Genomic DNA, 11,139 nt, shown 5'->3' with positions numbered 1-11,139 from the left:
TGTTTGTCATTTCTCCGATCACAAATGCAGACATGGTTTTATGTTTACGCGGCGTGATACGCAACGCATAAAAACACAGTATAAGTCATTAAAATCAGTAATTATGTCCCCACTGGATGCAACAAATGCCTCATTTATAATGGGTTTTATTGGTTTTGTCTCGCCGTGCCGGGAGATGACATCACAGCGTGTTAAGGCCAGGGGCGTAACATTTCCGTCACACGCTTGAGGTATTCAGCCAATCACAACGCACTGGATAGCTGGCCAATCAGAGCACACCTCGCTTTTCAGAACGATGAGCTTTGTAAAAATCGAGGCGTTTCAGAAAGGCGGGGCATAGAGGAGAAACAATAATGTACATTATGTGGAAAATAATGTGTTTTTTAAACCTTAAACTGCATAAACACATTGCATTACACCAAATACACAACATAATGTTCTTTTTAGCATCGTCATATGACCCCTATAAAAAATTACCAATTTATGCAAATTTTGCATTCTAAACACATTTGTGTTTTATTGTTATTTAGACAAAATTGTGTAGACTTTAATGTAATTACTGCCAGCTAATTAATCAAATCATGAACTCTCAATGTTTCAGGCCTGTTGTGCGCTCTCTAAAGGAAACAGGAAAAGTGGAACCTGAGCTCTTTGACGAGGTTACCATTTACTTCAGCGATATTGTGGGTTTCACCACACTGTGCCACTTCAGCACACCCATGGAAGTGGTGGACATGCTCAATGACATCTACAAAAACTTCGACAGCATCCTTGACAATCATGATGTCTATAAGGTATTTCAGACAAATGAATAGTGGGTTTTGTTCACTATTGTACTTAGTAGTCCTGGAATTCCAAGTGATATGTATGTATCTCTTTCAGGTGGAGACGATTGGTGACGCATACATGGTGGTCTCTGGTCTTCCTCGACGCAATGGGAACAGGCATGCAAAGGATATCTGCTGCATGGCACTGGACATCCTGTCCTTCATGGGCACATTTCAGTTACAGCATCTGCCTGGGATACCCATGTGGATCCGCATCGGTGTGCATTCAGGTAACGGCCAGTCATTCATTGTACTGTGTTCTTATAAACTAATAGTTTAAAGTTTTCCAGTATTGCAGAGGGCATTTCTTAAAGGCACAGCAGCAAAAAAAATGTGTTTAAATATTAGGGTTAGTGTAAGAAAAAAAGATGATGTTGAAGATGTCAATGAAGAAGTCATCAGTGACCCAGAACTGTCTCGCATCAAACATCTTATACTGTTTTACACTAGATTTCCTGCACATAATGTAAATGAGGATTCCTTTTAAAAGTGAATTAAGAACAACTAAATGATAATATACCATTTGCATATCACTTGGTTATAGATGTGATCACCCAAATTGAAATGTGATAAGATTGTTTAGACTGGTAACACAGAGATGTACTTTTTGATCACAGGATGGTTCTTGATGTTCCACTTCTACTTCCACGCTATAAATGATTTCATATAATTCTGATGGTACTATTCACATATTACTGAGATCAGGGTAAACTGTCTGTCTATGATAATTAAAGGGATAGTTCGCTCAAAAATGAAAATGTTGTCATCATTTACTCATCCTCATGTTCTTCCAAACCTGTATGAGTTTCTTTTTTCTGTTGAACACAAAAGAAGATATTTTGAAGAATGTTGCTGATAGCCCTTACTATGGAAGTCATTGGCTACCAGCAAGTGTTTGGTTATCCGACATTCTTCAAACTATCTTTGTTCCCCACAAGAAAGAAACTGATACAGGTTTGGAATAACTTGAGGTAGAGTAAATGATGACAAAATTTGAATTTGAACTAGAAGTAGACCTCTGGAAAATGATTAAAAACCCACAGTTTGTAACATGTCTGTCTAATGCGCACAGGGCCCTGTGCTGCTGGTGTAGTTGGAATTAAAATGCCCAGATACTGCCTGTTTGGAGACACTGTGAACACAGCATCTCGCATGGAGTCCACAGGTCTACGTGAGTAGTGCTTCTTTTAAATAAATGCAGTTATTTTGAACTTTCTGTTCATCAAAGAATCCTGATTTCCAAGCTCTTTGACGAGGTTACCATTTACTTCAGCGATATTGTGGGTTTCACCACACTGTGCCACTTCAGCACACCCATGGAAGTGGTGGACATGCTCAATGACATCTACAAAAACTTCGACAGCATCCTTGACAATCATGATGTCTATAAGGTATTTCAGACAAATGAATAGTGGGTTTTGTTCACTATTGTACTTAGTAGTCCTGGAATTCCAAGTGATATGTATGTATCTCTTTCAGGTGGAGACGATTGGTGACGCATACATGGTGGTCTCTGGTCTTCCTCGACGCAATGGGAACAGGCATGCAAAGGATATCTGCTGCATGGCACTGGACATCCTGTCCTTCATGGGCACATTTCAGTTACAGCATCTGCCTGGGATACCCATGTGGATCCGCATCGGTGTGCATTCAGGTAACGGCCAGTCATTCATTGTACTGTGTTCTTATAAACTAATAGTTTAAAGTTTTCCAGTATTGCAGAGGGCATTTCTTAAAGGCACAGCAGCAAAAAAAATGTGTTTAAATATTAGGGTTAGTGTAAGAAAAAAAGATGATGTTGAAGATGTCAATGAAGAAGTCATCAGTGACCCAGAACTGTCTCGCATCAAACATCTTATACTGTTTTACACTAGATTTCCTGCACATAATGTAAATGAGGATTCCTTTTAAAAGTGAATTAAGAACAACTAAATGATAATATACCATTTGCATATCACTTGGTTATAGATGTGATCACCCAAATTGAAATGTGATAAGATTGTTTAGACTGGTAACACAGAGATGTACTTTTTGATCACAGGATGGTTCTTGATGTTCCACTTCTACTTCCACGCTATAAATGATTTCATATAATTCTGATGGTACTATTCACATATTACTGAGATCAGGGTAAACTGTCTGTCTATGATAATTAAAGGGATAGTTCGCTCAAAAATGAAAATGTTGTCATCATTTACTCATCCTCATGTTCTTCCAAACCTGTATGAGTTTCTTTTTTCTGTTGAACACAAAAGAAGATATTTTGAAGAATGTTGCTGATAGCCCATACTATGGAAGTCATAGGCTACCAGCAAGTGATTGGATATACGACATTCTTCAAACTATCTTTGTTCCCCACAAGAAAGAAACTGATACAGGTTTGGAATAACTTGAGGTAGAGTAAATGATGACAAAATTTGAATTTGAACTAGAAGTAGACCTCTGGAAAATGATTAAAAACCCACAGTTTGTAACATGTCTGTCTAATGCGCACAGGGCCCTGTGCTGCTGGTGTAGTTGGAATTAAAATGCCCAGATACTGCCTGTTTGGAGACACTGTGAACACAGCATCTCGCATGGAGTCCACAGGTCTACGTGAGTAGTGCTTCTTTTAAATAAATGCAGTTATTTTGAACTTTCTGTTCATCAAAGAATCCTGATTTCCACAAATATATTAAGCAGCACAACTGTTTTCAACACTGATAATAAGAGATAAACATCAAATCAGCATATTAGAATGATGTCTGAAGGATCACGTGACACTGAGGACTGGAGTAATGGCTGTTGAAAATTCAGCTTTGCCATCACAGGAAAATATTGCATCTTGAAATATATTAAAATAGAAAATGTTACTTAAAATTGCATTACAGTTTTTCTCAATTGCTTTTGCACATTTGTCAAAACAATGTGCAATTGTCAAAACTGTTTGCTGAAACATCAGAACCCTATTGCATGTCTGCAAAAGGTAGTAACTCACCCAAAACATTTAACTCATGCTTCAAAACCTAGTTATTGTGCCAGTGACTTGGCCGATGCCACCAAAATGAAAAGCGTTGTTGTCATTGTGTGAGCCACACTGGTCAAAATGTTTAGATGTTTTTTTCACCATGGACATAGGCCTATTTGTTATATGCAGATTTCATTTAATTTCTTTTTGTGTTATGTTCAAATTTCATTTTGTTGTTGAATGAATTTTACTGAGCAGTTTAGATACATATTTCAAAAGTAGGTAAAAATGTATTGGGAGAGGTCAACACTGTAGTACACAAAAAGGAAATGAAGATCTTTATTTATACAGCACATTTATTTTTGTAGAAATTTGTTACAAGTAAACTGAAATTTCACCATCGTTTATTCATTTTTACACACTCTTGTTGTCTTCCCCGTACAACACCACCACACATTCTTACATATCTTCCTATTGCTCTTCCACAACAAGCAACTGTGAATGTTTAGATGTAACACAAATGTAATGTACAAATATAAATGTATTTATACAGCACTGCTGCAGCTGCTGCTCTTTAGGGTTGTGATGTTCATCCTCGTTAAAAAATGGTAGTGATTGTGCTGGGCAAACTCTATATAGGTTTCTAAACTTGATTGATTGGCAAGATTGTGATCCCCATTTCATGACAATGGCAAGTAGGGGTACAAAGGGTCAGATATTTTCCAGTGAATTTGTAGAACCTTCCAAAAGTTTGAAAGAAAGATTGAGGAAAAACTGTAAAATGCTAGTTTTTTTTTAAATAAATGTTACCGAACTTTTGAGTGGTACTGTACATCTGTTCTCCATCTTTCCCTAACCAAAGAAAGCATTGTGAGAAATCCCTCTACTGCTATTCTGTATTTTATTCTACATTGATCTTTTCACCCCAGCACTAAGAATTCATGCAAGTCAGTCGACTATCAACATTCTCCAGCGCACAGACTGCAAGTTTGAGTATGAAAAGAGAGGAGAAACTTACTTAAAGGTGTGTGATTTTTGTCTCTCAGTTTTGTAAAATAGTGATTTCACAATTGTTCTCATCAGTGTTATTTTAGTATTATTTATACACTATTATGATATTTATTAATAGTTTGAATTAGCTTTTTTATATTTTCAGTTTTGAATATTAAATGAAATAGTTTGTCTTACAATAACAGCACTGGTCCTCATATACACTACAGGGTAAAGGAAAAGAAACAACATACTGGTTGACGGGAGTTACAGGGCAAAATTACAATCTGCCAACACCTCCAACAGCGTGAGTTTAACATTTTATGATCAATCCTCATAACTCGACTGTGAATTCATCACTTGGTTAGATTTCGTTATTGTGAACTCTCCTCCTGGCAGGGAAAACTTCCAGAATCTGCAGCAGGACCTGTCTCAAATGATAAAGAAGTGTCTAGAGAAGCGGCCCTCCAGCTTGTGGAAGAGAAAGACCCTTTCAGCACGTCACAGGAAGCTCTGTGTGGAAGTGGAAATGGATTGCACAGAGCAGCCAGAGTATCTCCAGCTGGCCACCGGTGACAGTTTTAGCACATACCTGTAAATCCAACACACTGCCACGTACGTCTGGACCAAAAACCCTTTCTTGCTAACAGAACTGGATTTCAGTGTAAATGTTAAAATGTAAATACTGTATATTTGGATTTATTATTATGGAGTTATCTAACATTATTAGTTGTTATCAAGCAGAGCCGTGCACAGACATTTTGAGGGCAAAAAAGGGGCACTAGGGGGGTGGGTGCTTGTTAATGATTGATTCAGTTGTTACAAATATACAATTAAAAGAGAAGACAGCACACTCTGAAATAATTTATTTATTGTAGATGTTTTGATAAGAATGGGCTCTCCCTCACTCTCTGAGCCTGCTTCTGCCTCATCTTCAATGGAAGTAGGGGAGAGTGGGGTAAGTTGAGCCAGTGGGTAAGTTGACCCACCCCGTTTCTTCGCAACTGTACACTTTTACTGTCATGTGACCATGTTTTTTGGAACCACCCATCATTTCTGCCAGACTGTGAAAAGGAGAAACATATGGGGGGAATGGAAGGCACCCATTTACTTTAAAAACTGTTTTTGGCTTGTCAAAGTAAAATTTTAGCATAACATATGGTTGTTACATCAAAGCAAATTGATCCAGATCCAAAAAGAAAGCATTGTGAGAAATCCCTCTACTGCTATTCTGTATTTTATTCTACATTGATCTTTTCACCCCAGCACTAAGAATTCATGCAAGTCAGTCGACTATCAACATTCTCCAGCGCACAGACTGCAAGTTTGAGTATGAAAAGAGAGGAGAAACTTACTTAAAGGTGTGTGATTTTTGTCTCTCAGTTTTGTAAAATAGTGATTTCACAATTGTTCTCATCAGTGTTATTTTAGTATTATTTATACACTATTATGATATTTATTAATAGTTTGAATTAGCTTTTTTATATTTTCAGTTTTGAATATTAAATGAAATAGTTTGTCTTACAATAACAGCACTGGTCCTCATATACACTACAGGGTAAAGGAAAAGAAACAACATACTGGTTGACGGGAGTTACAGGGCAAAATTACAATCTGCCAACACCTCCAACAGCGTGAGTTTAACATTTTATGATCAATCCTCATAACTCGACTGTGAATTCATCACTTGGTTAGATTTCGTTATTGTGAACTCTCCTCCTGGCAGGGAAAACTTCCAGAATCTGCAGCAGGACCTGTCTCAAATGATAAAGAAGTGTCTAGAGAAGCGGCCCTCCAGCTTGTGGAAGAGAAAGACCCTTTCAGCACGTCACAGGAAGCTCTGTGTGGAAGTGGAAATGGATTGCACAGAGCAGCCAGAGTATCTCCAGCTGGCCACCGGTGACAGTTTTAGCACATACCTGTAAATCCAACACACTGCCACGTACGTCTGGACCAAAAACCCTTTCTTGCTGGATTTCATGGATTTCAGTGTAAATGTTAAAATGTAAATACTGTATATTTGGATTTATTATTATGGAGATTATTAGTTCTTAGTGTTATAGAGTTGCATGCTGTGATTTTAAGCACTGTACAACAAACTGCAGTATATATGCTGTTGGTCAGTGTTCATGGAGCATGTGAGTGTAACAGTGTTTCATAGGTAAGATATTTAATTTTCATGTAAATATAATAAACATGATAAACACTTCAGACACGGCAGAATTTTATGAAAAAAAAAACCTTTGAGCTTTATTTGAATTATTCAATTATCACAATAATGCTGCTTGGACATCTAATTCATGATTGTTTTCTGCACTAACACTTTTACTGTCATGTGACCATGTATTTTGGAACCACCCATCATTTCTGCCAGACTGTGAAAAGGAGAAACATATGGGGGGAATGGAAGGCACCCATTTACTTTAAAAACTGTTTTTGGCTTGTCAAAGTAAAATTTTAGCATAACATATGGTTGTTACATCAAAGCAAATTGATCCAGATCCAAAAATGTTTACGATACATATAGGGGATTTAGCAACATATAAAACCATGCAAATCATTTAGCTAAATATTAGCCTGAACTGGTAAGCAACAGTAGCTATTTTTTCCATATGGCAGCTATGGGGCAAAGTAAGCCAAATGCTGTGGGGTATATTGAGTCAGCATTTTAACCCCATCATAAGGCACGGTAGTTAAGTTAAATTTGGAAGGCTACAACTTTACTGTTCAACATTTTTTTATAAGAAGCCATATTTTTAGAACCCTTTGTCATAGATACATACTGATCATTTAAAATGATAGGAATACTTTCATTAGGATAGGATATAGGATAGATACTTTCATTGTACTTCTGCATCATTTTAACTTATCTTGAGGACCGCATAAGTAAAAAATGGCTAATCTTACCCCACTCTCCCCTATAAGTATTAGACATTTAATATTTTACAGCATAAATCTCAGCTGAGGGCAAAGGGGCAGTGGCTCTAGCCACCGGGCCACCCCCCTGTGCACGGCCCTGTTATCAAGTGTTGTAAAAATTAGGTTCAATATTTTTCTTTCCAAAAAACTTCTAATTGTCCTTCTTAAACTGATCTGACACAGCAATAAGCTAAACTTTAAATGCAATTGCAATAATACGTTTAACCATGCGGCGATATTTCCCCTGTGCACGGCCCTGTTATCAAGTGTTGTAAAAATTAGGTTCAATATTTTTCTTTCCAAAAAACTTCTAATTGTCCTTAAACTGATCTGACACAGCAATAAGCTAAACTTGAAATGCAATTGCAATAATACGTTTAACCATGCGGCGATATTAAACACTGTGCAACAAAGTTATTCAGTGACTGTTCGTGTAACAGTATGTTTCATACATGAGATATTTAATTTTCATGTAAATATTATAATAAACAGGATAAACGCTTCGGACACAGCAGAATATTTTTTGAAAAAAGAAACTCAACTTTATTTAAATCATTTTGATAACTATTTACACAACAATGCTGCTTGGACATCTAATTCATGATTGTTTTCTGTGCTCTCAGCTGAAGAGACAAACATTAATCTAATTTTCTTTGGCATACATACACTACTAAGGGTCTGTCTCCCGGGTTGCAACAAAACCCTTTAAGTTCAGAAAGCCATTAATAATTATTACTAAACATTTTCTTAAATTGAGGGTTTCTTTCAACAGGCAGATGTGCTTTCACTGCTAATCAAAACTTATGAATTATACAATATGTATGAATCTAAAGTACATGTATAAAGAAAAAAAAAATGAAATAAATACAACTCAATTAATTTTAACACCAAGAAAAATAAATCAATTAAGCCAATACACATCCCATATTTAATAAATAAATATAATGTGAGACATCAGAGTGGAATTATGGTATAAACAATGCATATAAATATAACATTTGTCCAAAACAAATGCTCTCAGCTGAAGAGACAAACATTAATCTAATTTTCTTTGGCATACATACACTACTAAGGGTCTGTCTCCCGGGTTGCAACAAAACCCTTTAAGTTCAGAAAGCCATTAATAATTATTACTAAACATTTTCTTAAATTGAGAGTTTCTTTCAACAGGCAGATGTGCTTTCACTGCTAATCAAAACTTATGAATTATGCAATATGTATGAATCTAAAGTACATGTATAAAGAAAAAAAAATGAAATAAATACAACTCAATTAATTTTAACACCAAGAAAAATAAATCAATTAAGCCAATACACATCCCATATTTAATAAATAAATATAATGTGAGACATCAGAGTGGAATTATGGTATAAACAATGCATATAAATATAACATTTGTCCAAAACAAAAGAAAGCGGAGGGAAAGAAAAAGATTTCATTTTGATGAACTGACAACGTTTTTGACTGGAAAATATAACATACATGTAACAAAGGCATAAAAAATGTAATTAGCATCGTGCCTACAGAATAAAATTCAATATAAACCATAACATTACCTGTGCCCTGACAAGCAACATAATCTGACATTTATTAGACTAAAATACAGATGAATGGCACAGTATGATTATAAAAAAGGCCATATAAAAGGATGCTATTAACACATAGCAGATAAACTTTAAAACTAAAACTTACTTATGAAATTCAATGCAGTGATAACATTTGTTCAACACACCAGTACAAATTTAAATATATTATTATAGTGTACAGCACTGACACACTAGTAAGATATCTGTTGTATCAAAACTTTTTGATTCTACATCAGTCTACACAGTTAGAGTTTGAATATAATGTGAGACATCAGAGTGGAATTATGGTATAAACAATGCATATAAATATAACATTTGTCCAAAACAAAAGAAACAGAATAAGAACTAATTGACCCAGTAATGCACAGAGCTACAAAATTGTGTTTGCAAACACCTCTTTCCTCTGTATAAATGCAGTTATAATAATAATAATAATAGTAACAACATGATGACAAAAAATCTGTTTACCCATCCAAATGTAGTTTCTAAACACTTAAGTCACATTTAAAAATGACGTTTACTGCATTAAATAGGAAATATCAAACCAAGTGGCATCTCCAAACAAATGAAGCATGACTTTTTCTCAGAACAAAGCATTTCATTTTTAATCGACTGCTCTCAAGGCTATTTTTAGCATATATATATATATATATATATATATATATATATATATATATATATATACTAAAGGATGAGTGTATAGGGCTAGTTACAATAAATTAATCTTACACACAAGAGCATTCTAAGGACAAAAACCTGACAAATGTCTTGAAATAAAAGATGAACAATGTCTTGAGGTGTGGTGACCATAGTATACGCAGAATAATTCACTCCAGGCCACTGAATTATTAGAAAAATAATGCAGAATTGTAATGCAGCCACAGTGCTGGAGTCAATATTCCTGTTAGAATTAAAGGGGTCATATGACGTTGCTAAAATTAACATTATTTTGTGTATTTGGTGTAATGCAATGTTTTCGCAGTTCAAGGTTAAAAAAACATTATTTTCCACATACTGTACATTATTGTTGCTCCTCTCTGCCCCGCCTTTCTGAAACGCCTCGATTTCTACAAAGCTCATCGTTCTGAAAAGCGCTGATTGGCCAGCTATCCAGTGTGTTGTGATTGGCCGAGTACCTTAAGTGTGTGATAGAAATGTTATGCCCCTTACCATATTTGGAATATCAGCTTTCATGGCGGCGATGGCAACAATACTACAGCGAGAATAAATGTTACGCCGCCTTTGCGTAAACATTTGGGCAGTGTCATGTAAATCTTCCCACAGTGACTTAGATTTGTGAGGGCGTGTTTGAATAATGAGGCATTTTAAGAAGGCGTGGATGAGTCTTAACTTTTAGAAACAATATCTCTTTGGGTGGATGAGTCTTAACTTTTAGAAACAATATCTCTTTGGGTTCGAGACTTTAATCTTTGCGACTTTAAGGATCTTATATATGCACAAACAGCATGTAACACTCCAAAGACAAAGGAAAACATGAAATTGCGTCATATGACCCCTTTAAAAATTTGCATGTAATGCCTTTTTTATTGATTATTTTGCGATCATATCTTTTGTTATGTTGACATAACAAAATGAAATACATAATTAAATCAAAATTTTAGTGGAAAAACGGTTCTCATCTCTACTGAACACCAGCGCTGACGGCACACCTGCTAACTTGAACAAACTACAACAGGTAAAGCTGTCAGCTATGTGGATATTGGCAATATCATTAACAATTATAGTTTATAATCGATACTATGGCTTCTCAAGATCTTTAGTCTACAGGTGCATCTCAATAAATTAGAATGTCGTGGAAAAGTTAATTTATTTCAGTAATTCAACTCAAATTGTGAAACTCGTGTATGAA

The 11,139-nt window shown here is 35.6% G+C and overlaps 2 protein-coding genes across 2 annotated transcripts in view; both read left to right on the top strand.

The window, feature by feature from the left end:
- LOC107663179 (heat-stable enterotoxin receptor-like) overlaps positions 1 to 5,494 on the top strand; it is an 18,286-nt gene extending 12,792 nt beyond the window's left edge. Inside the window, exons 22-27 of the mRNA XM_016453351.1 lie at positions 602 to 794; positions 883 to 1,057; positions 1,900 to 1,998; positions 4,704 to 4,798; positions 4,995 to 5,071; positions 5,164 to 5,494. Of these exons, the coding sequence (XP_016308837.1) occupies positions 602 to 794; positions 883 to 1,057; positions 1,900 to 1,998; positions 4,704 to 4,798; positions 4,995 to 5,071; positions 5,164 to 5,362 (838 nt within the window). The 3' untranslated portion in view covers positions 5,363 to 5,494. The remainder of the gene's footprint in view (positions 1 to 601; positions 795 to 882; positions 1,058 to 1,899; positions 1,999 to 4,703; positions 4,799 to 4,994; positions 5,072 to 5,163) is intronic.
- Positions 5,495 to 5,922: 428 nt separating this feature from the next.
- Positions 5,923 to 6,708, top strand: LOC107663173 (heat-stable enterotoxin receptor-like). The gene is made up of 4 exons (XM_016453346.1): positions 5,923 to 5,971; positions 6,031 to 6,125; positions 6,322 to 6,398; positions 6,491 to 6,708. Exons 1-4 carry the CDS (start codon positions 5,923 to 5,925, stop codon positions 6,687 to 6,689), a joined length of 420 nt encoding a protein of 139 aa, XP_016308832.1. The 3' UTR covers positions 6,690 to 6,708.
- The last annotated feature ends 4,431 nt before the right edge of the window (positions 6,709 to 11,139 follow it).

Source organism: Sinocyclocheilus anshuiensis, unplaced genomic scaffold (genome assembly GCF_001515605.1).
Source record: "Sinocyclocheilus anshuiensis isolate Anshui unplaced genomic scaffold, SAMN03320099.WGS_v1.1 scaffold2321, whole genome shotgun sequence".
NCBI classification, from domain to species: domain Eukaryota; kingdom Metazoa; phylum Chordata; class Actinopteri; order Cypriniformes; family Cyprinidae; genus Sinocyclocheilus; species Sinocyclocheilus anshuiensis.
The sequence above is the reverse complement of the archived record's forward strand: the minus strand, read 5'-3'. Positions and strand labels throughout refer to the sequence as shown.

Coding starts and splice junctions, on each gene's coding strand:
- LOC107663173 (XM_016453346.1), top strand. CDS start 5,923: ATGGTTGTTACATCAAAGCAAATTGATCCAGATCCAAAAAGAAAGCAT. Junction 5,972..6,030: donor AGATCCAAAAAGAAAGCATT/GTGAGAAATCCC, acceptor TTTTCACCCCAG/CACTAAGAATTCATGCAAGT. Junction 6,399..6,490: donor CTGCCAACACCTCCAACAGC/GTGAGTTTAACA, acceptor TCCTCCTGGCAG/GGAAAACTTCCAGAATCTGC.